The 24,651-nt window shown below is 45.1% G+C and overlaps 2 protein-coding genes across 3 annotated transcripts in view; both read left to right on the forward strand.

The window, feature by feature from the left end:
- The first annotated feature begins 437 nt into the window (after window positions 1-437).
- On the forward strand, window positions 438-6,538 carry LOC101170746 (tripartite motif-containing protein 16). Of its 2 annotated transcripts, XM_023966393.1 has the most exons (4): window positions 438-2,338; window positions 2,414-3,243; window positions 5,438-6,287; window positions 6,369-6,538. In XM_023966393.1, exon 1 carries the CDS (start codon window positions 483-485, stop codon window positions 2,148-2,150), a length of 1,668 nt encoding a protein of 555 aa, XP_023822161.1. In that variant the 5' UTR covers window positions 438-482; the 3' UTR covers window positions 2,151-2,338; window positions 2,414-3,243; window positions 5,438-6,287; window positions 6,369-6,538. The 2 variants fall into 2 exon arrangements, with proteins under 2 accessions (XP_023822161.1, XP_023822160.1); XM_023966392.1 differs by having other exon boundaries at window positions 2,414-6,287.
- Window positions 6,539-18,167: 11,629 nt separating this feature from the next.
- ank2 (ankyrin 2) overlaps window positions 18,168-24,651 on the forward strand; it is a 182,276-nt gene continuing 175,792 nt past the window's right edge. The window contains exon 1 of the mRNA XM_023949052.1: window positions 18,168-18,405. Coding sequence (XP_023804820.1) covers window positions 18,316-18,405 — 90 coding nt within the window. The 5' untranslated portion in view covers window positions 18,168-18,315. The remainder of the gene's footprint in view (window positions 18,406-24,651) is intronic.

Genomic DNA, 24,651 nt, shown 5'->3' on the forward strand with positions numbered 1-24,651 from the left:
CAGAATTTGTCTGGAAGTTTTTTTCCAGCTACTCATAAATGTATTCTGGGCTGTGTGGACGAGTTAGTTCTTAAAAATCTGACTAAACCAGAGTAACGTACTCTGCAAATAGTGAAGAAGGCGTGTTCCTTCTAAAACTGGAAACACCAGCAGCCAGTGAGCACGTTCAGACTGAAAGAAACCAGGATTCTCCAGCAGAAACAGCAAAAGAAAGAAGAAAGCTTCTGCTGTTCCATCTGTCTGGATCTGCTGAAGGAGAAGACCGTTGATGTCTGCTGTCTCTCTTTCTGAAAGGGTTAACAGATCAGGGCTCCTCTTCCTCACCTGCAGCTCCTCCTCTGTCATGATGGGCGTCACCAACAGGAAGAGAAGAAAGAAGCTGATTGGCTGAACTCACAGTGAAACCATCTGATCGGAGGATCAGAGTCAAACCGCTTTATGAAAAAGTGAAACTCTCACAGTCTGTGTGTCTGAGAGGAGAAATGGCGCAGAAAGGAGCAGATCTGGATGAAGAAAGCTTCTGCTGTTCCATCTGTCTGGATCTGCTGAAGGATCCGGTGACTATTCCCTGTGGACACAGCTACTGCATGAAGTGTCTTCAAGGATTGTGGGATGCAGAGGAGAAAGTCCCCAGCTGTCCTCAGTGCAGGAAGACCTTCACACCGAGGCCTGTTCTGGGGAAAAATGTCATGTTAGCAGCTTTAGTGGAGCAGCGGAAGAAGACCGGACTCCAAGCTGCTCCTGCTGGTCTCTGCTATGCTGGACCTGAAGATGTGGTCTGTGACGTCTGCACTGGAAGAAAACTGAAAGCCATCAAGTCCTGCTTGAGCTGCCTGGCCTCTTACTGTGAGGAACACCTTCAGCCTCATCTGAAAGCAGCTGCATTGAAGAAACACAAGCTGGTGGAACCCTCCAAGAACCTGCAGGAGAACATCTGCTCCCGTCATGATGAGGTGATGAAGATGTTCTGTCGCACTGATCAGAAGAGCATCTGTTATCTCTGCTCTGTGGAAGAACACAGAGGCCACGACACAGTCTCAGCTGCAGCAGAAAGGACTGAGAAGCAGAGAGAGCTGGAGGAGAGTCAGCAACAAATCCAGCAGAGAATCCAGGACAGAGAGAAAGAGGTGAAGCTGCTTCAACAGGAGGTGGAGGCCATCAATCACTCTGCTGATCAAAGCGTGGAGGACAGTGAGAAGATCTTCACTCAGATGATCCGTCTCCTCCAGAAAAGAAGCCGTGATGTGGAGCAGCAGATCAGATCCCAGCAGCAAACTGAAGTGAGGCGAGTCAAAGGTCTTCAGGAGGAGCTGGAGCAGGACATGGCTGAGCTGAAGAGGAGAGACGCTGAGCTGAAGCAGCTCTGGCTCACAGAGGATCACAGCCACTTTCTGCTCAACTACCCCTCACTGCCCCCACTCAGTGAGTCCACCCCCTCAGCCAGCATCCATGTCCGTCCTCTGACATACTTTGAGGATGTGACAGCAGCTGTGACAGAGCTCAGAGACAAACTGCAGGACATTCTGAGAGAGGAATGGACAAACATCTCACTGACAGTCTCTCATGTGGACGTTTTACTGTCAGAACCAGAACCAGAACCAAAGAGCAGAGCTGACTTCCTCAGATATTCACGTCAAATCACACTGGATCCAAACACAGCACACAGACATCTGTTACTGTCAGAGGAGAACAGAAAGGTGACAGCGATGGAAGAACCTCAGTCTGATTCTGATCATCCAGACAGATTTACTGATTGGTTTCAGGTTCTGAGTAGAGAGAGTCTGACTGGACGTTGTTACTGGGAGGTAGAGAGGAGAGGAGACTATGTCAAAGTAGCAGTCGCATACAAGAACATCAGCAGATCTGGAAATGAAAGTGGATTTGGTTTAAATGATAAGTCTTGGTCATTATATTGTCAGCCAGACTTGTTCTCATTTGTCCACAACAGCATAGAAACCTCCATCTCAGCTCGTGTTCCCTCCAGAGTAGGAGTGTACCTGGATCACAGAGCAGGTGTTCTGTCCTTCTACAGCGTCTCTGAAAGCATGACTCTCCTCCACAGAGTCCAGACCACTTTCACTCAGACGCTCCATGCTGGACTGATTGTGGGTTATGTTGGAGACACAGCAGAGTTGTGTAAAGTGAGGTAGTTCCTGAAAGAAGTGAAATGTTTGTTTTCAGTGATTTCTGTCATGGTGCCTCTGTCAGCTCTCCTCCCCCTCCCCTCTCTGCTTGGCCAGTGATTTATCCCAGCTGCGTCCACTCAACTCATCACCCTGCCAGACCTACTTAAGGAACTTCAGGACCAGGATTCAATGCCAGTTCGTTGCCCTTGATGGTGCTAGTTTGGTCTCTTTCAAGTTTCTTGTTAGGTATCTTTGCTCTCACCTAACCCAAGCCATTCTTTGTCCAGGACCTTCATGCCCCACGAGTTGATGCCCGAATCAGCTCCTACCCAAGCGGAATTTCCCCGGAGCTACCTACCTCTTCTCAACGCTCCATCCGAACACCAAGCGTCACGTCAAGATCCACAGCCTCGTCTAGAACTGCCGCCGAGCCTTCCGACACATCTGGAGCCATCGTCGAATCCCAAGACTCGCCCCGGAACGCCGACGGTCCTTCAGCCTCGCCGACCTCCTGCCACAACAGGATTACTAATCAACTGGAATAATAAATCCTATTACTCACCTTCATTCACCTCCTGTCTTCCTCCATGATCCCGGAAAACTTCCGCCTACAACCCGAGCCTTTCTTCGGCGATGTCGAAGCATGTGGCGGTTTCCTCCTAAAATGTCGACTACTGTTCCAACAAGCCCAGAGGTACTACCATTCTGATCATAGTAAAATAACATTAACTCTCTACGTAATAAGGCCCTGCAATGGGCTCAGGCGTCCCTGGCGGTCAACCCCATATCCCACCTATCCTTTGACCGCTTCATCGGAGAGTTCCAGTTTGTGTTTGATCAGCCGAGAAAGCAGGAAGAAGCCACCCGTAAGCTTTTAGCTCTCAAGCAGCGTCTGTCAGTGACCATGTTATTGATTTCAGAATCCTGGCGGTGGAAGCGGGTTGGTCTGATCCGGCGTTAGGAGGGGTCTTCTACCAATCTTTGAACGAATCTATCAAAGACCACCTATGTACGCAACCCGAAATCCACACCTTTAAAGGCTCTCACACCCGTTTACGGGAACGACAACATGAGTAGCCCACTCAACCCCGCAAAAGCCCAGTAACGACCACTCAAGGTACGACATATCACTCTCCACCAGCCCCCTCATCTCAAACACCCCCTAGCTTACCAGAAGAACCCATGCAGTTCGGACACTCTAAGCTATCCGCGGAGGAGAGACGCCGTGAAGAGGGTGCGTGTTTTTACTGCGGGAAGCTAAGACACCAAGTAAACCAATGCGACGTACGTTTAAACTCCAGAGCCCCCCGCTAGAAGGGCGAGTGTTTCCATTACCACACTTAAAGCATTTCTCTTTGTTCCTGTCAAGCTTTGCCCTTTGTCAGAGATCACCGACCTTCAAGCTTTAATAGACTCTGGAGCTGAACAAAGCTTAATAGATCACAGCATTGTTTCTCGTCTGTCTCTCCCCACTGACAAACTCGAAGCTCCGGTTAAAGCCACTGGCTTAGGAGGCCAACACCTCTCTTTGATAACTCATCCTACTAGACCTGTTCTGCTCATTACCTCCGGTAATCATAGGGAACACACCTGGTTTTTTCACTCACACTCCTCAGAATCCTGTCGTGTTAGGGTTCTCGTGGCTTCAAGGTCGTAATCCCCAGTTTGATTGGGTTCACCACCGCATCACCAATTGGAGTGATTTTTGTCTGGCTAACTGTCTGCAATCAGCTTTTCCGCCGGTTACTGTTTCCACCCTTCATAGTCCTGAAGAAATTGATCTATCTAATTTGCCTGACTGTTATCATGACTTAAGAACCGTTTTCAGCAAATCCAAATCAAGTTCTTCACGTCCTCACAGACCCTATGATTGCTCCATAAACTTGCATCATGGAGCCACACTCCCGAAAGGGAGATTATTTAATCTTTCTGGTCCAGAGAAAGCAGCTATGGAGCGGTAAATCCAGGAGGCTCTTTCTTCGGGACACATCCGCCCCTCGTCATCCCCTGTTGGTGCAGGGTTCTTCTTCGTCGAAAAGAAGAACCAGACCCTTAGGCCTTGTATTGACTACCGCAAGCTAAACAAAATCCCTATTAAAGACAAGTCTTCTCTCCTTCTCATCAGCTCTGTTTTTGATTCTACACAGGAAACTCGTATATTTTCTAAACTTGACCTCCGTAATGCTTACCATCTCGTTCGGGTGAAGGAGGGAGATGAATGGAATACTGCCTTTAATACACCCTTGGGGCATTATGAATATTTGGTCATACCTTTTGGCTTGACTAAAGCGCCCGCAGTTTTCCAGCGTCTAGTCAACGACGAGCTCAGGGATTTTATCAATAGTTTTGTGTTTGTATACCTCAACAACATCCTCATTTACTCTAAAGATCCCACTCAACATGAGAATCAGGTTCGTCTTGTGCTTCAGAGGTTGTCCGAAAACCAGCTCTTCGTCAAAGCCAAGAAATGCCAGTTTCACACTTCGGTAATACCCTTTCTTGGCTATATTTTTGAGGCTGGCAGTATGCGCCCCGATCCTGCCAAGATTGAAGCCGTCTCCCAATGGGAACCCTCTACGTCCCGTAAGAAGTTACAACAGTTTCTTGGGTTTGCTAACTACTACCGACATTTTATCAGAAATTACAGTGCTATCGACTCACATCCACGACCAGGACTTTTCAATAGAACTCTGCAGCCCAAACCTCCTTTGACACTCTTAAAGAACTCCTTGTTTCTGCCCCTATCCTGATTCAACCTGATCCCACCAGACAATTCGTTGTCGAGGTTGACGCTTCCAACTCAGGAGTGGGAGCCATCCTTTCCCAACGAGAACAGAAGTCTGGCAAACTAAAACCTTGTGCTTTCTTCTCAAAGAAACTCTCCTCCACTGAGCGTAATTGTGTTGTTTGCAATCGGCAACTCCTCGCTATCAAGTTGGCATTAGAAGAGTGGCGTCATTGGCTGGAGGGAGCAGTTCAACCGTTCATTCTATGGACAGATCACAAAAACCTTTCATACCTACAATCAGCAAAAAGACTTAACTCTCGTCAAGCCCGCTGGTGTATTTTTTTTGACCGTTTCAACTTTTCAATCACCTACAGACCAGGCGTAATGTAAAACCGGACGCCCTCTCCCGGAAATATTGCTCCTCGGATGTACAGACCACCACCACCACCAACATCCTCCCGCAAACCTGCATCATTGGGAGTTTAACCTGGGACATCGAAACCAAAGTCATATAGGCCCAAGGTGAGGAACCTGACCACTCCGATCCTCCTAATGGTATGCTATATGTTCCTCACTCCCTCAGATCAGACGCCATAACCTGGACCCACTCTTCCTGCATTGCCTGCCATGGGGGAGTCACCAGAACACTCAACCTCCTCTGCAGACGCTTTTTCTGGCCGTCCATGAGTAAGGACGTCAGGGAGCATGTTGCCGCCTGTCCCACTTGTGCATGCTCCAAGTCCTCCAATTCACCAGGACCATCAGGACAATCTTCAACGGCGCCAACACATTTGGCATCAAACCAGGGCCGCACTCCGCACCAAGGAGAGCAACTGCCATTCTGCTAACCGTCACAGGGTGGTGGGGCCCACCTACCAACCTGGTCAGAGGGTCTGGCTGTCTTCACGGAACATCCCCATTCAGGCCACGTCTCGCAAACTTGCCCCCCGTTATATTGGACCCTACACCATCGACAGAGTCATCAATCCCTCCTGTGTCAGTCTACCGGCGGCCCTCAAGGTTCATCCATCATTTCACATTTCTCAAATCAAGCCTTTTTTGGACAGCGCGCTTTGCCCGCCTTCCGCTTCCCCTCCTCACGCCCGGGTCATTGATGGCGCCCCTGCCTACACGGTCAGCCGCATTTTGGACGTTCGACGCCGGGTAAAAAAGCTCCTGGGTCTCCCGTTCCCTCATTCTGGACCCGGCCCTCATCTCTGCATTCTATTGGGCCCACCCGGATCGGCATCCTGGACCGCCTGGAGGCGGTCGTTGAGGGGAGGTACTGTCATGGTGCCTCTGTCAGACTCCTCCCCCTCCCAGCTCTGGTCTGATCCTGATTTCCACCAGCTATCTTCACTCAGCTCATTACCCTCTGCTGCTCAAAAGGAGACCCAGCTCCAGTATTCAACGCCAGTTCGTTGCCCCTTATGGTGACTACGCCTGGTCTAGTTATGCTCTGGTTTATGCTGTCTTGTTCTCGCTCACGAACTAATGATATTCTCCTGCCTCAGGAAACCATTTCACGAGTGACGCCAGTGTGGATCCTCTTCCAAGCTGTATCGGAGAGCCTGAAGACTTCTCGGCCTACGCTAACCGCGTTAGCACCTCGAGCCACGCCACAAGCCATTTTCAAGCCCGAACAACGCCAAGCCAAAGCCACAGCCTTTCACGGAGAAAAAAAGAAATTCTATCCTACACTTACCTGTCTTTACTCTGGGTTCCAGCATCTGGGTTCGCCTCGCCTACGAAATCATGACAGTAACGTCGGCATAACAATGAAACTTTTCCATCTGTCAAACACCAGAGTTCAGATAAATGCGATGAAGGAAACAAATTCACTTTGATGCAGACTCCTGTCTATTTATTTATTTAAATCCAGTAAACCCAATAAATGATACTACTTTTATCGATGACAACTATGTTTTTATAGGAAGCAGCTTTTAGTTTGTTGCGGGTCTGGAATCATAAGCGGTGAGTCTAAGCCTCGCCCCCACCTCTCTACCTGTTTCTGTTTTTCCCCCGCGTGCACCCCCCCCCCCCCCCCCCCCTCCAGCGTGTTCTACACAGACAGCGCAACATGCGGTCATCATAGCAGCAAGATGACAGGTTAGTGGGGGCCCCCTGACGCAAATTGAATTCATTATACATGGAAATGGGGGTTTAAAAACATATTTTTTGGAGGGGGCGCTCACGTGTCTCCTACAAGATCACCACTGACTGTCTTTCCAGAAAAACTTTCCGTCGCATAACAGACTCTGGTCGGCGTTCACAGCTGCAGACACACCCCCTCCCCGGGTTCACGCTGCTCTCTCCCTCCTGCCCGCTCGCTCTACCTGACGGTGTTAAAGGCTCCACGACAATCTGAGAACATGACGGTTATTTTACTAAACCACAGAGAGACGCAGCAAAGGGAGGAAAGAGCCACATTTTCAAATCTGCAGCCAATCCATTTCAAAACTCTTCACAGAATTTACTGCACTGGACAGAGGATGTTCAAGATGGCTCTCAGTAACTCAGACATTTGCGAGCACTGTGACAGTAATCTACCCCAGTGTTTTTCAACCTTTTCTGAGCCACGGCACACTTTAACCTTAAAAAAAATCCCGCGGTACACCAGCACCCAAAAATAAAAAAAAACAAGATGAAACTCATAGTCTGTATTGATCTACAGCCCCTCCATGATCTCACATGCATTTTGGGGATAATTGTTACAGAAAAAGCTGGAAACTGCAGCTGTTTTTTTTTCTAAAAGATGCAATAAAAGTTAAGTTAGAAGATTTAAAAACAGATTGATGTGTGTTCATTGGTTTCAAGACGTTTAACAACAGATCTCCTTGTGCGCTGTCACTCTCACAACTCAATGCATCATGGGAGATGTAGTGCATAAAACGGCCGGATATCGCATCTCTGAGCTTCATGGTTTTGTTCACTTGTTCCACGGTCTGACACACAAAGACGAGCTTTAGCTGGTATTTTTGTTAGAACTGAGCGACTTTACGAGCTAAATCGGGACAAGGAAGTGAAGACTTTAACCACTTCTGATTGGTCAGACTGATGACATGTGATTAAGCCCCTCAAGAATGATTGGTGGAGACAGTTAAAGGGGCGGGGACTTTTCCAAAATACAGCCGAAGCTGCAGCTGAATCGCGGTACTGTACCGTCATTCTTATCAAAATGTCTTTAATAAAATAAAATAAACGCAAAGAAAAAGTATTTTACAATCTTTTATATTCTTAACTTCTCAGTGTTTTATCAGGGCCTGTTTGGATGAACAGAGAGCTGCAATCCTGGAGATGGGAAATGTTTTTAGATCAGTTAATGAGGGGAATTTCCTACGGCACACTTGACCATCTCCCACGGCACACTAGTGTGCCGCGGCACACTGGTTGAAAAACACTGATCTACCTGACAGCTACATGCATGCACTGTGGTTCTGCACGCCTGTCCAGGCTCTCTGGCAGCAGGTATGTGCCGATTTATCAGTCTGGCTTAAGGTTTCAATCTTTGTGTGCTTGGTGACATGAGTGCCATCAATGTAGAAGAAGGATTAGGCTCTATCATTTTCATAACTCTTTGTATTGCTAAAAAAACAATTTTAATAAATTGGAAAAACAAGAAAAACATAAATATAAGTCAATACAGAAATCTGCTGTTTGATCATATCAGCTTGGAAAAAATGTCAGCCCAAGGTTCCAGTAACTTTGAAAGAATTCAGTGTCTCTGGTCTCCCATAGTAACTCCATGACTTGGGGGGTGGGGGGCCTGGTCGTCACTGCTCCTTGCCCTTCTGCCGGGGTGGGTGTGGGGTTCGGGGCCTCCGATGCCTGGCGGGGGGTGGTGGGGACTCCGTTGGTCAGGGGGCCGGGACCCCTCCTGCTGGCCTGCTCCACCCTCAACCTGTGCCGTCCAGACCTTGGTCCCACGTTGCTATGGACTTCATCACTGGGCTGCCAAACTCAAGGGGTAAAACGGTAATCCTTACCATCATCCACCGTTTTTCCAAATTAGCCCACGCTATTCCGCTGCAGAAACTCCCCTCGGCCAAGGAACTAGCAGCATTGGTCTCGCAGCATCTGTTTCGCCTTCATAGACTCCCTCTCAAAATCGTCTCGGATTGGGGCCCCCAATTTTTGCGGCTTTCTGGAAGGAGTTCTGCAACCTCCTCGGGATCAAGGTCAGTCTGAGTTCTGGATTCCATCCTCAGACTAACAGCCAGGTAGAGAGGTACAATCAGGATCTGGAGACGTCCCTGCGGGCTATGTGCTGCAAGAATCCTAAAACCTGGTCTTCACAACTCCCATGGGTAGAGTACTCGCACAATTCCCTGGTTAACTCTACAGGATACTCACCCTTCCAGGCCGCGTATGGATTTCAGCCTCACGTGTTTCCGCGCCAAGAACATTTGGCATCCTCTTCAGGCCCGGCGGCTTTTGTGAGGAGGTGTCGTCGTACCTGGAGCAGGTTCCGGGAGGAGTTCCTGCGGAACCAGGAACGGCTCACCGTGGTGGCTAACCGTCGGAGGACCCCCGCCCCAGTGTACAAGGTGGGAGACAGGGTGTGGTTATCTACTACAGACGTTCCCTTGAAGGGTGGTTCCAGGAAGCTGCAGCCCCGGTACATAGGCCCATTCTCAATCACCCGAATTATCAACCCTGTGGCCGTAAGGCTGGAGCTGCCTCCCTCTCTGAAGATCCATCCGGTGTTCCACGTTTGCAAGTTGAAGCCTGCTAAGGTCTCTCCTCAACTGCCTGCTCCAGCTCCCCCTCCTGCTCCTCGGATGGTGGACAGAGGACCTGTTTACACCATCCGGGAGCTTCTCGCCTCCAGGAGAGTGGTACGAGGCATCCAGTACTTGGTGGACTGGGAGGGTTACGACCCTGCGGATCGGCAGTGGGTCCCAGAACGCCACATCTACGACCCGGGCTGATCGCCCGTTTCCATCGCCTCCACCTGGAACAGCCCCGTCGGGGTCCGGCTGGTAGCCAGACTTCGGGGAGGGGGTTATGAAACGTTTAGCCCCTGCTGCTCAGCTATACTTCCTCTGGAGGTTGCCCTCCCTCCTCTGTCCGCCCTTTTTTCCACAGCTGTTTCTCATGTTGCTTTGATTTGGATCCTTCTTAAGGTGTTCTGTTCCTGTCTGTGTTTGTCGCAGCGTTTCGTCTTGGATAATCTTCGGTTGGCATGCGTCTTTGGCATTAAAAAGCCTTCCTAGTCATTCAGCCTCCTTGTCGTTCCTGCATCTGGGTTACCTCCCTTGGTTTCTCGTAACATTACTTTAAGAAATAATAAAACGATATCTCTTTTAGATGTATATTTCTAGTGAGAGGACAATACAGTGTTCATGGCAGGATCCACTTCAGGTCAAAGACCCAAAGTCATTTTTAAGGCAAATGTCACCATGGCTTCTTACTGCTGTTTACAAATTATTTATCATCTGTTTTTGAATTATGCACCATAGAAATTCACCTGGAGGTCATAAATCCTAACCAAGCTGGCCAGTTCCTCAGCTATCTTGTCTGTTTTGGTGGACTTAGTCTCAGAAAAGGGCAGCTTTAAGTTGCACAAACATGTAAAAACTGCACAATTTCCTCTGACTGCATCTTCTCTACATAAATCCATTTCAAATCTTGACAGATGAGCTTTCATGGTTTCAAATGATGGAAAGGTGCTAATGCAACTATCATGGAGACATGACAATATTCCAAAGTGTCTCCACATACATGGCAATGGAAACACTTTGGAATATTGGCTATGTAGTACTGCAGTATTATATGTAGTACTGCATAGTGCCAAAGTAACAGAACACAACTTGCACCTCCATTCCATTCTGCCACCTTCAGCCTGCAATTAAAACAAATATTATTAAATTCTAAATAATTTCCACTCGATTTAAACCTTTGTCTAGTTAAAATGTGCATAAATGTGTCCATGCTGGCGTATAAATCTAATAATGGTAATAATTATTAAATAAGTATAAAACTCACCCACTGACACCTCTTTCCTGGTGAAATGGTGACTTTCTGGTGAACTCTCTGAAGTTCAGTATCTGAAAAAGTCCAAATGAGATTTTTCAATGTTCAAGAAAATGTTTCAATTACATTCTGATCAAAACATTTATTGCACTACACAAACTATTGCATTTTTTTTTTTTAATAGCTCTAGACACATAACTGATCAGGAGACAAGTTACCTGGCTGGCCTTGGCGTCTACCTGGCGATGAAACACTGAACACTCTGTAGTTCGGTACCTGAACACAACACGAACACGTTGATTAATTTATTTTTACAAAAACCTTTTTTATAATGGAGATCAGTGATTTATAAAAGCTTAAAGCTGCATTCAAAACCCAATGCTTCCATGAAGCAACCAGGCTTTAAACTTTTGGCGGTAGCTCCTCCCACACAACCGTTGGAGGCTTTGAGTGACATTTTTGGACAAATGTGGGGCAGCAAACCTTAGCCACAAACAAAGGCCTCTATGGAGTTATTTCAGTCTCAATAATCAGAAATGCACACAACCGGTTTTACAAATACACACGCTCCGATTCACAAATGTCATTTTATGCAAACGTGAAAAATAAATTCGGAAATACACACCCTGTGTTTCACAAACACACACATTGTGTTTCACAAATGCACACTAAATGTTTTACAAATGCACAATAAGTGTTTCTCACAAATGTGCACACTGTTTTTCACAAAAACATTTTAGAAATTCACAATAAATGTATCAGAAATGCAGACTAAGTGCTTCACAAACATGATTTTTAGGTACACATGTGATGTGAACTCACAGATCATTCGAACTGCAGAATGTGCATTCAAAATCCCGTTCTCGTTTGTGAATCTCCCCGTGTGTGTGAGAGATTTTTCTACGGTGAATATTGAGACTCATCTGACGGAGCGGGTCGACTAATCTCACCATTGGCTAGTGAATCTGTCAATCAAACTCATTGGCAAAGCAGGCGGGTTCGCTTTTAGCCAATCGAATGGCCCCTTACACTCTTCACTCTCAACTGACGAGGGAGGGAGCTGTTCAACACAGCAGTTGGGAGGACGCGGGCGGCAAACATGGCGGAGAGTTCTTCTGAAAGGGATCAGTCTCAGCCCGTAAGTAATGCACTTATTTGATTATTATTCCCTCGTTGTACGTCCTGTAATGTTATTGAATACTAAGTTGAAGCGTTCTCCTTGGCCAAGTGACATGTGTGAATGCTTTATGAACACTGCAGCCGAGTCGTTTGCAGAGTACCCCCACCGCAAATTAGCTTAGCTTAGCCTGTGCGGTCATATTTTTTATGAAAGCGGGGGAGGACTTATGATGGTTTTGTCAAGTTTTATACTTGGCATACCAGCTCTTCACACAACACGAGTAACTACAACCAACCAGGGGCCTCGAAACTAGCCGGCTTTTGACTCAAATTGTGTCTGTCTGCCCTGTGAGTGTGAGGGAAGTTTAAGCTAGCGCGTCGGTTCAAGCTAGATATACAGCCAATCTGTAGGTTCTTAACATGATTCATAAGGAACTAAGGGGAAAACATGCCGGATTTACAGCAGCACAGAAAGTTTAATAAAAAGTATTGATTTGGAGACGGGGATTTGTTTAAACACTGATGCTATGCTAACTAGCTAGCTAGCTAGTTGTTCAATGTGCTGCCTTTATGTAAACGCGATCCGGGTTAAAGTTAGACACAGTCTTTTCACAACCCAGACTTTAAGACGGGGTGGATTGTGCAACAAAGTTAATTCATATGACATTCATGAAAACTGTATTTTGTAAATATAACAGACGTGAATCCACTGTTGAATGAAAGAAGCCTCATTAAGTTTCTAACGTTAGAACCCGTATTGTGCTGAAAAGCCCTGTGAGATTGTGTCAGAGTGACAGCCACTAAATTCCCCGTATCTTTACTTCCAATGACGAAATGACAAGAATCCCAAACATTATGTTTTTAGTCTGTTTTGTAGTCGATAAGTAGTCACAGAAAGGGCGGATGGGAGAAATCAGCTGTCAACAGTGATTAGAGTAGAAGTTACTGTAAGTATTACACACAGGCTTCCTGTGATCAGAGTCTTGTCTCTGATTTTTTTAAAGCTGTTCTTTACTACAAGCTCAAGTTACCATAGCAAGAGTGTTTTAAAAAATTCCCCTTTCTAATATTTGAAAATTATGTAATTTAATCTCAGACAGCTAAATGATCTAATCCATGTTTGTCGTGTTTTTATTTATTCTCTAGGAATTGCTGAAGTGTGACATCCTAAATACCTTTCTATTCTATTCTATTTCATATTTTATCATCCTATTGTATTACTGTTTTACCTATCAATTGGGAATTTAGCATTTTTGCCCCTGTAAATATCTGCCAGTTGAAAGTATTTGTACTTGTATTCCATAGATCTTGTACCTGAAGATAGCAGAGAACAACTGTGCAGACACCCACTTGGCCTTCTTCAGTGACGCTGTGAACGTTTATGGCTTTCCTCTGAGGTATTCATGTTATTCATAAAGAAATATTTTATTCACATATCAGGCAGTATAAGCACTTGGTTATTTGTACAAAAATAAAATAACTTTTTTTAGACTCCTCTGAAAACAAAGGCAACTCTAAAACTCTTTCCCCTCATGGATAACATTTTACCCCCCCTTAACAGTCTCTCTCACCTCAATGTTTCCCCCAGTGATACATGTAACCCACTCCTGCAATTTGTCTAACCTAGAAATTCTACTTATTGGCAACATACATAAGAACATTACATTTTAAATTGATGTGTACCGTATTGGCGATGCATTTGTAATTATGTGTTTGAGACATGATTTTCATGTTATTGTCAGGGTGAGAGGAGATCACGGAGGACAAAATGTGGGCATAGCTGAGTTGATGCTCACAGTACGTAGAACTGACACAAACAGCTTCATTGCAGCAAAAGTGTACACACAATCAACGGTGAGTTGAACCTAGTTTTAGACGCATTAATATAAACATAAAAGTGAATGATGTATTAAAAATAAATCTGACAATATAATATTTCTTTTTGCTTTTTTCCAAATACAGGATTGAGCTCCTCTGGTGTGATGTCTTCATGACTGTTACTGGTTTATATTACAACATCCTGCACTCTCCTGAGGACCAAGACTTGCTCAATATCAGTAACATCACGTATTCTGCTGCCACTATATTTTTCTACCACGCATTCAGGCCAGTTTGGATGTCTTTAGTGACGCGTGGGACAGCCATCCAATCAGGACGGAGCAAAGCATGACACCAAATCAGCTGTGGCAGTTGGGCTTGACCCAGAACCCTGTTTCTGATCCCCGGGTAAGTGCTTTATTTCAGTGTTTTTCAACCTTTGTTCACTTGTTCCACGGTCTGACACTGGACTCTGTGGAAAGTTACACCGCTAAAGACGAGCTTTAGCTGGTATTTTTGTTATAACTGAGCGACTTTATCAGCAGAATTAAGAACAAGGAAGGGAAAACTTTAACCACTTCTGATTGGTCAGACTGATGACATGTGATCAAGCCTTCAATAATGATTGGCGGAGACAGTTAAAGGGGCGCGACTTTTCCTTACACAGTTATAGCTGCAGCTAAATCGCGGCACCGTCAACCTTATCAAAATGTATTTTATAGAATTAAATAAACACAAAGAAAAAGTCATTTTAAGATCTTTTATATTCCTAACTACTCAGTGTTTTATCAGTGCCTGTTTGGATTAACAAAGAGCTGATTTCCTGGAGATGGGAAATGTTTTTAGATCAGTGAAGTAGGGCAATTCCCCACGGCGCACTTGACCATCTCCCACGGCACACTAGTGTGCCGCGGCACACACACTGGTTGAAAAACACTGCTTTATTTAATCTCACTGTACTGGACAACTGATTTGTGTGCAGTTCGACTAAAGTGGAAAGTATCAAGAACAGTATAATGAAATCACAATGACTACAAGGAATTTTCATCAAAAATGAATGAAAAGTATTATTGTTGTGTGGTGCAAACTATTTCCCTAAATTGTTTGGTTTTTTAAATCAAGTAGGAAGAATAGCACATCTGCAAGTTCAAAATGCATCACAATGCATGGCATTATGAGCCATCAGCTGTACTAATCTCACTACTTTGTTAAGAGTCACTTATTTGCAAATTATAAACAGTTATGGAGATATGAGGTCTGCCTGCTAGAAACAATATGTCATTATTAGTGGGTCTCTGTTCATACATAATCTAAAACATAAAAAAAACAGTGCTGTTCATAAACAGTATCTTTTTTTTTTTGTCAGGGTATGCTGCTTCCAGAGAATGAATGGGAGGAGAGTGGATCCATGGCTGAACCTCATCCTGGGATCAATGTCCCGGTATGGGACAGTCCCCTTTTGGGTCCACAAATGTTGGAACTGCAAGACGACATCAACCCATTGTGTAATTCAGACCGTTTGGGAGTGGACCTACATCTTTACTGTCCCGTTTGTTTAGAACTTAATTTAGGCGACATAATTACATACAGAAGAAGAGAGACTGAGGGGAGGAAGACAGAGTTCAAATCAATACTGCTGTATTGTTCAAGGGACTTCATTGTATGTAAGGATGTTATGAAAATTAGTTCCAGTTTAAATAAAATTCAAATCAGTAGAGATCCCACATTTGCTTAAATTTTGATGTTTTAATCTGTCCATGTTTTCACTGAATTTTACTCTGCAATAAAGGGTGAATGTTTGCACTTTGTTGTTCTATGACCATCTTTTGTTGTGTAGTATTTAACCAGTTATAAAACCCAGAGAGATGAGGAAACTTTTTTTAAGGGTGACCTGGCCAAGAGGTGTATATGTATATGGTTACAATATAAAATCAATGACATTTGAGTTATTAAAAAAATAAAATTAAGGTCCAGCAGAGTGACTTGGGGAGCAGGGGAGGTGTATTGGGTATCTGTGATTGACAGTGAGATGAACTTGAGGTAATGTAGTCCCACTGCGTGGTACGGAGCAAAGTGATGCCAGTTTCTCCACAAAACCTGTGGAAGTTGCAGGTTTTTCTCCTCCACCTTCATATGATCTAGACCGAAGGGGACCGTGTCCGAGTGTTGAAATGACGCTAGCATGAAAGCTAAGACAAGGATAACGTACAAACAATCCCGAGTGAAACATTCATTTTAAATCTCATGACCAGTACAGAGTTTGATGGATTCTATGTCAACTGCATTCAACCAATGTTGCCTTGCTACCAGGTCCACTGAAAAGTTGCACAAGCCAGTAAATTTTGACAACCGAAGGCAAATAAACCGACAAGCCATGCTAAAGCTAACACGCTAACGACCGACTGGTCCAGAATCAAACATGGGCGGGGCTTTTGCCACCCGCAGAAAGCGTAGAGAAAGTGTAAGGGGCCATACAATTGGCTAAAAGCGAACCCGCCTGCTTTGCCGATGAGTTTGATTGACAGATTCACTAGCCAATGGTGAGATTAGTTGACCCGCTCCGTCAGATGAGTCTCAATATTCACCGTAGAAAAATCTCTCACACACACGGGGAGATTCACAAACGAGAGCGGGATTTTGAATGCACAGTCTGCAATTCGAATGATCTGTGAGTTCACATCACATGTGTAACTAAAAATCACGTTTGTGAAGCACTTAGTCTGCATTTCTGATACATTTATTGTGAATTTCTAAAATGTTTTTGTGAAAAACAGTGTGCACATTTGTGAGAAACACTTATTGTGCATTTGTAAAACATTTAGTGTGCATTTGTGAAACACAATGTGTGTGTTTGTGAAACACAGGGTGTGTATTTCCGAATTTATTTTTCACGTTTGCATAAAATGACATTTGTGAATCGGAGCGTGTGTATTTGTAAAACCGGTTGTGTGCATTTCTGATTATTGAGACTGAAATAACTCCATAGGCCTCCAACGCGAGTTTTAAACGCAGATCACGTTTAGTGTGATTGTAGCATAACAGATCATTTCTACCTCTGAAAAAAACTAATCACTGGCGTAACTTACGGGCAGAAATGCATTTTGGGTTTGAACAGGCAGCTCGCCATAAGACAAGTCATCTATGACAAACCAATGTACATTTGTCACATTTAGCTCTAAAACTATCGTAACACGTATGTTTAAACAACAGTAAACCACATTTACGTTAATAAATAATAGCATTTTTAAAGCATTTCATTCAAAATGAACGAAACTTACCAAATAAATCAGGGCTGCCTGGTGCAAGACATCAATGAGGAATGGTAAATGGCGTATACTTAAATAGCGCATTTAAAGTCCTCACCTTTTTTTGGAATTTATTCTGAACTTTGACGCGTGAAGGTCACCTCCTTCAGACGTTGAAAGTCTCATCCAAGCGTCTTGAGTTTTTGTGATGAACTGGAGGAGTCACGTGACTGAAAAATCAATCTGTGAAAGCTTCAATATTGAAGTGGGGAAACACTGTTCAATAAAAGATGCAGTGCCAGGAGAACACAGGATAACAATCATAGAAAACATTATTAAAAAAGACAGGGATAAAGAGGCAGGAATAAAAGTTTACAAAACACTAAAAATGACCATAAAAAGTCATTAAAATGACACAAATATATGTATAAAAACACAGAGTAAATAGCTGCCTGCCTCAGCTCATGTCTTTTCAGTGCAGCTTTATATCACATCTGAAAACTATACACTGATAAACATTGACTCTTCTTATGGAAAGGAGGACATTCTAAAAATGTCTATAAACTATGTTTAAAGGTTTTCCAGAGGGACACATTAGTTCAGGTGAAAATGTGGATTTTGCAGCTTTAATAATGACATTAACACAAATAATCATTTCCTTGCATCTAAATGTTTTCACCAAACTTATTGTGTATTTTATGTTTGTATTTGGTCATGAAATCATTAAATTCATGTTAGATCCTCACTGTAAATGTCTAGATGTGGATGTGAAAGATGAAAATAACCCAAATACTATCTAACTCAGGAGTCCAATTAATCTGTTCATTTTGTTCAGTGACAGTTTAGAAAAGAGCGGGAAAGGGTCACACGTGTCCGTTTAGGGAAAGCATTGCGGGCTGCGTGTGGTTCGTTTCATGGCGGGAACCGTAGCGGCTGCTTGTGGCCCATGGGCCGGGCTTTGGACGTGCCTTGCATTAAATCCTTTTAATAACGCTTCTGGCAAAGACGCAGCCAGGTGAGGCAGTGACTCACCTGGCTCCCCTGAGCGCACGTGCCCGTTCCTTCCCCGTAGAGCCTGTGACGTCACCGAGGATGTGGACAGACCTCCTTCCCTGAAGCGCGCGTGCGGGCTGCAGGAGCAGCTTAATGCCGCCTGGTTCCTACGGAGGAGCCGCGGACGGAGCTCCGACAAGCGCCTCCTCTGCGGACCGGACAGGCGGAGGGAGGAGGGACTCCAGCTCCACGGCGACGCCGGGCAGAGCGCCCCTGAGCCCGGACGGCGGCTGCAGGACTCTTCGGGACCATGGCTGCTCCTCCGGTCAGCCCGGCATCGCTGGAGGGCGGGACGCCGTCTCCCACCGGGAGCAACGAGCCCCCATGCGGCCGGCAGCAGGTGAGTGACCTCCGCCTCACCTGTCCGGCAGAGGTTCTGGAGGAACCGGCTCCGTGTTCCGTGACTCAGCAGAAACGCCTCCGTCTGCTGCCTCTTCTCCACAATTTACCGTCTGGCGTCCGGTGGCAGGACGGTGGAAACGGGTGTTTGTCCTTGTAACGGGTAAACTTGTAACGTGACAGAACCTGTCACGTGACCGTTAATGGCGTGAGGACCTGTCTTCTGGAAGACATATAGTACATACTATATTTCCATTTAAAAAAATTTACATCTATAAATATCTATAAAAAATACTTCAGGAGTTAGTTTTCTCTATCCTATATATATATATATATATATTCAAGAGATTCAAGAGGTTTTTATTGCCATATTCTGTGTAGCTACACAGAGTAGGAATTTGTTTCGGTGCAAATGTGCAACATAAAACAGAAGAACAGTAAGCAACAACATTTTTACACAATGGACAGAACAAAAATATAAATAGAGTCAGTAGTGCAAGGAGTGTCAGAACAGTGCAAACTGAGAATGTTCAAGGTGCAGGTAGTGGGCTGGTGACTGGTTGGACATTGACGTGAAATTTAGGGGGGGGGGGGGTGGTTACAGGGCATTTAAGAGTCTGACTGCAGAGGGAAAGAAACTGTTCTTGTGTCTGGAGGTTCTGGTCCTGATGGACCTTAGCCTCCTGCCTGAAGGGAGTAGTTTCAGTAGGTAATGTCCAGGGTGGGAAGGGTCGGCAGCTATCCGGCCTGCACGTCCCCGGGTTCTGGAGACATATAGTTCCTGGACAGATGGGAGGCTGCAGCCGATCACCTTCTCTGCTGAGCACACAATACGCTGCAGTCTGTTAATGTCCCTGGTTGTGGCACTAGTGTACCACACGGTGATGGAGGAGGTGAGGATGGACTCAATGATGGCCGTGTAGAACTGCACCATCATCTGGGCCGGCAGCCGGGCTTTCTTCAACTGCCGCAGGAAGTACATCCTCTGCTGGGCCTTTTTGAGGAGAGAGCAAATGGACGGCTCCCACTTGAGGTCCTGCATGATGGTGGTGCCGAGGAAACAGACAGAGTCCACAATGGTGATGGTAGAGTCTGTCAGGATGAGAGGGGGTGAGGGGGCTGTGACTTTCCTGAAGTCCACTATCATCTCCACTGTCTTCTGAGTGTTCAGCTCCAGGTTGTTGATGCTGCACCACGAACCCAGCCGGTCCACCTCCATCCTATAGGCAGACTCATCATCATCATATATATATATATATATATGTGTGTGTTTATGACCTGTCCTCTGGGGGCTGCAGCAGCTGCTTTAACTCATCTGTATGACAAGCTAAAGGTTTCATAAATCATCAGGAAAAGAGAAAAACGGTGTTTTTAACGCGTGTTTTTAAAGGTAGGACGTCCTTTGTGTATTTGTGTGTTATTCCAGGACGGGCGTAAAAAGCAGCATTTACAGACCAAACAGGGGGTCATTCCAGACAGGGGGGGGGACTTAGCAGTTTGGGGGCCCCAGGACAACAGTAACATGGGGCCCTCTGCTGTGTTGTATTAATTATTTGTAATAAATCCTTAATGAAAGGCTAAATGGTGGAATAACTCTTATTGGTCCACTTTTAGACGACGTTGATGTCAAGAATCCAAATGTTTGCTCCAATTGTAAAAATCCTCCAAAGACTTATCTAAGCATTCATAAAACAAACCATCTGTTGTTTCTGTTAATATCAGAAAAGCTCAGTTGTTTTTCTGCTTCACGTCAGATCTGAAGGGAAATACACGACCTATCATATAGAAAGAGAGGACATGGAATAAACATGTCTAGAGTATAAAAAATAATAATAAGCTTTACATTATTATCATCATACGCTGAGTAAACTAAAGGAACCACCAACCCGACTTCACTCAGGATTGGGTAATCTCTGGTGTGCAGAGCTCCAGCCTGGAGTTAAACAGGAAATACACAAAATAACAATTTATAGGATAAAAACGATTAGAATTAAACGTATAGATTTAATCTATGGAACAGGTTAGTGTGAACACATATCTATGTTATTATCAGTCGGCTTTACATCTCATGACGGCAGGTGAGGAAGACGACAGGTGAAGCACTGCCAGAGCGCACTTTCCTGCTTGAAACGTGTTTCAACAGGAACCCAAACCTCCAGAACCGGTCCCAAACCCGCCCAAATGATGTCCGTCCACCTAAAGCAAATGTCAGAATAAAAACCGCCCAGTCTGGAGATGCTGCCCTGGCTCGCCAACTTGGGAGTCCCTGGACCTGCTGTAGACTGGAACAGTGTTGGGGGTCCCTGGAGTGTTGGGGGCCCCCAGGCGATTGGCTACCTTTGCCTGATGGTAAGCCCGCCCCTGAATCCAGAATTGGAAGACATTTATGTCTCAATCATCACATTAAAGGAATGCAGGAAATGGTTTTAAAAATACCAAATGAAATCAAAATCAAAGATTCATTTTTTGGTAGTAAATGTTCCATTGGTGTCTCCTGTAACTATGGTAGTTTTGTTTTTAAGAATCAAAATAATTCCAATAAAACTATAATGGAGCCTGTGTGCCACAACATGCATGCAGCCCTGTTAGCATAACCTAAGAACATAACAGAGAATCACATGGTACTGTGTGGGTAACGATTCATTTTAACAACAACACAATTCATATCTTAATTAGTGGTGGTTGATCCACTTCATAATCCATATCGGTTCATTTGGATCCGATTCATTGACCGGAAATGGATCCAGGACCTCTTTAGCCAAAACTTCCACCAGTGAGACTCAGACAGAAATACTTGGTACTGTGGGACAGTCTTCATGGGGTTTCCTGTATTTGAGTGTAAATTATATATGTGTACAAACAGACAAGTAAACAAGAATGACTGAGATATTCACGGGCGTCTCTGGTCCCTAAAGCTGAAGTCACTCAGAAGCAAACAGACAATGGCTGACATTGTTGGGAAGTTGGTGCAGCAAAGGTGGAGAGAATGAAGGAATGAGTGGAAACGTGTTTGCTAAAAGACGTGGATCTGCAGCGGATGCAGGTTCCTGTTGGACGCCATAGACGCTCAGCGGTGGACATTTACCACCACTACCCTCCTTCCTCCCGTTTGCTTTGCTCACAGCATGCTAAATATAGACTGAGGTCTGTGCAGAGAAGGGACTGGATCAAAATAAACACCATTTTTCTGCGGCTACAAGGACATAAACTCCTAGCATGAGCATAACCTCTGACTGCATCCACAGTGTCTTATGCCTCTGCTTCTCCTCTCCTTACTCTTTTTGAGGAAGACTTCAGCGTCTGCACCCCCCAGCTCTGTGACGCTCTTCCTCATTATAGACCCACTTGGATGAAAATGGTGTTTTTAACGTGTTCTTCTAGCATCGTCTCATGACGGAGGACATTTATAAAATAATTTAAGATTGAAACTGCATGTATTTGTTAGACAAACTGTTGGAAATCAGATGCAAAGCTGCCGTCTGAAAAGGCTTGTAGGTGTGATGAGGAAGCTACTACGGCGGGCCACAGGCTCCAAGCTCCGCCCCTTTCTGATCATCCACTGTTACACACATAGACCCATGGACGTCTTTGTTTTCCTGGTCTGAGCTGGAATCTGGATCAGAACTGGACGGATGGATGGATCTGATACTGATCACTGTTTCTGTTTCACCACTAATGTTAGGTTGGGGGTGTGGGGGGCTGTAAGCTAGAGGGAGAGAGTAAACAAAGGGATGATGGGAAATGGGGACGGGCTAACTCTGCACCAATTCAGAGGTGAATTTCTGATGAACTGCCGCTCTGCAGAAGCTATGTCCTAAAAAGCAACAGAGGTTTTTGAATGTTTGGCTAAAACCAGCAAAATCTGACTGAAAAGGCCTTTGGGAAGGCTTTGAAAACGGATCAGAAGGTGGTGGGGTGGGACTCTAACAGTAACTTCCACTCCTCAGCTGTGTCTGCATCTATCTATCTCTATCTATCTGCCGCTCATCTCTGCATCTCCAACAAGGTCAGACTGGAAAGCTGCAGGTCTGTGCTGCATGAGAGCTGCTTAGCACTGAGGGGCGAGCAGCACCTTTGGAGGGGAACGAACGTTTAATGATTCAGTGCTCTTCAACAGACCTGCGTCTGTTTCCATCTTTACGGCTTCATAAGTCATGTGACTTCAGGAGGAGGATCATTTCAGCCATCAGGACAGGAGGCCAAAAAACACCAGGATTGGTCCAAATTTAAAAAGAAGATGCCACTCTGCAGAACTAAATGCTGTGATGATCCTGAAAGTGTTGGTATGACTAAATGTAAAGGCCGTGTTCCACAGCCGCTACGTATGTTTACTGCATCTGACACGGATGTAAACTGGTCAGACGTGAATCATAAGTGAGAAAGTTGTGATCTTTAGGTGAAATGTTCACAGATGGATCAGGAATGAACCACGTTAAAACCACAGAAGAAGTAGGAATAAACATGCTAAGAACACGTAAACCAACGTAGAACATGAACCGTGTGATGATTGTGATGTTTATCTGTAAATTCATCAGTGATTCATGCATCAATGATGTCATCTGAACGTGATCTGTGCGCCGTATACGTGATCTAAAAGTTACACATCAGTGGTTCATGCATGAAAAGTCTGTTAGACAAGGAGGATGGAGCATGGGTGTAGCATGCAGATGGTCCACGATGGGGGGGGGATTGGTGACAAAAAAGTTGTGTCTCTACACTGCGTACATTGTGTAGATACAAGAAAAAACGACACCGTTTAAAAGAAATAGCACATATGCAGAAAAAACCCGAGGCTCAGGAGGGTGGGGAGGAAAAGCAGTAGTTGGACAAAAGCAGCTCAGGGGCAGAAGGGACAAAAAGCCTTGGGAAGGGCTGACACAGGAGGAGCGAGAGGGAAACACGTCTGTCCTCAGCGAGAGTCAGAGAGCAAGAAGTTGTAGCTAATGATAACATTTGATCAGTGGATCCTCACTTACTGAGAACCCCCGGCACGCAGGGATCAACATAAGATGCCGCTCTTCCCTCTGCCTCACCAGCCTCCCACACAGATGATCCTGCAGACTCAGAAGAACGGCCTTTGGCTTAAAGAAGGGTTAAAGGTCAAAGGGTCTACGCTGTTGTGCTCGTCTCCAAGGTCAGAGCGGATCTCTGCAAGAACCAAATGTTTCTGCAGTTTGTTGCTTAAACAGATGATAAAATGTCACCTCTAACCAGCTTAGTAGTTATCGTTTATGCTGTCACCAATGATCTACAGAAATGCCATTTGGTGAATGTTGATGAAGTACTTCTGCAGTCAAAATACTTCCTTAGGACTGGAGTATTGTGGGGAGTCTGGCTCCCAGGCTGGAGTTGGGGGGCTGTGGCAGCCGGGCGTCACACCCACACCCTTTAACGCCCACCTGGGTTAGTAGATAAACTCACAGAGACTTTTGGATGTTGAGAAAATGTGGACAAGCTGGACAAGCGAAGTGCACAAACGTGCACTACATTGATAGGATCAAGTGAGCAGCAGAGGCTACGATCTGATGAATGGAGGCCTGTGTTGCATGCTGGGAAGACCAGACCCCTCCAGGAAACAAAGAGATGGTTTGTTTTGACTGAAAAACAAGGCAACTTTGAGTTATTCAACTGAAATCCTGAAATCAAGGAAAAACATTGTCTCTTTATTTGAACAGATTGTAATCGGTTCAGGGTCTTTGAGTTGTTTTGACATTTTTTAAATTGTTTGCATAAATTGACAAATAAGAGAAAATTAATGTCTTATGCAGATTATTTAAGCTGCATCTCAGCAGCCAAATGAGACTGCTTTGCAGTAGCTTGGATAGGCTCCAGCATCCTCATGACGGAGCAGGAACAGCAGAAGAAGAACAGCACGCCTTGTTTCCTTTCGTAAGGGCTGACGGTTCTCTTCAGGTCCGTTTCAGCAGCAGGATTTGGAGGATCCATTCATCTCTTTCACTTAGCAGAGGCTTCCTTCACATAGGATTTTCTATGATCATCGGGGGAATCTTTTGTTCCTTATTTATCTGACTCCACCTGTTTTTTTCTAATTAAACCTGATGTTTTATCTCTTCCTAAAGCAGAAGAGCATACAGATATTTGATCCTTTACATGAGGATGGGTCCATCCATATGGAAGTAAGAACAAAGAGCTCAGTCTGACCCACTTTGTGGTTTTTTCTGTCTGTTGCTGAGTTCAGATGTTTGTTTGCCTGCGATCCAGAAGCTAGTTATTAGTCTGCTTTAAA

This window comes from Oryzias latipes, chromosome 18 (assembly GCF_002234675.1).
Source record: "Oryzias latipes chromosome 18, ASM223467v1".
In the NCBI taxonomy this organism is placed as follows: domain Eukaryota; kingdom Metazoa; phylum Chordata; class Actinopteri; order Beloniformes; family Adrianichthyidae; genus Oryzias; species Oryzias latipes.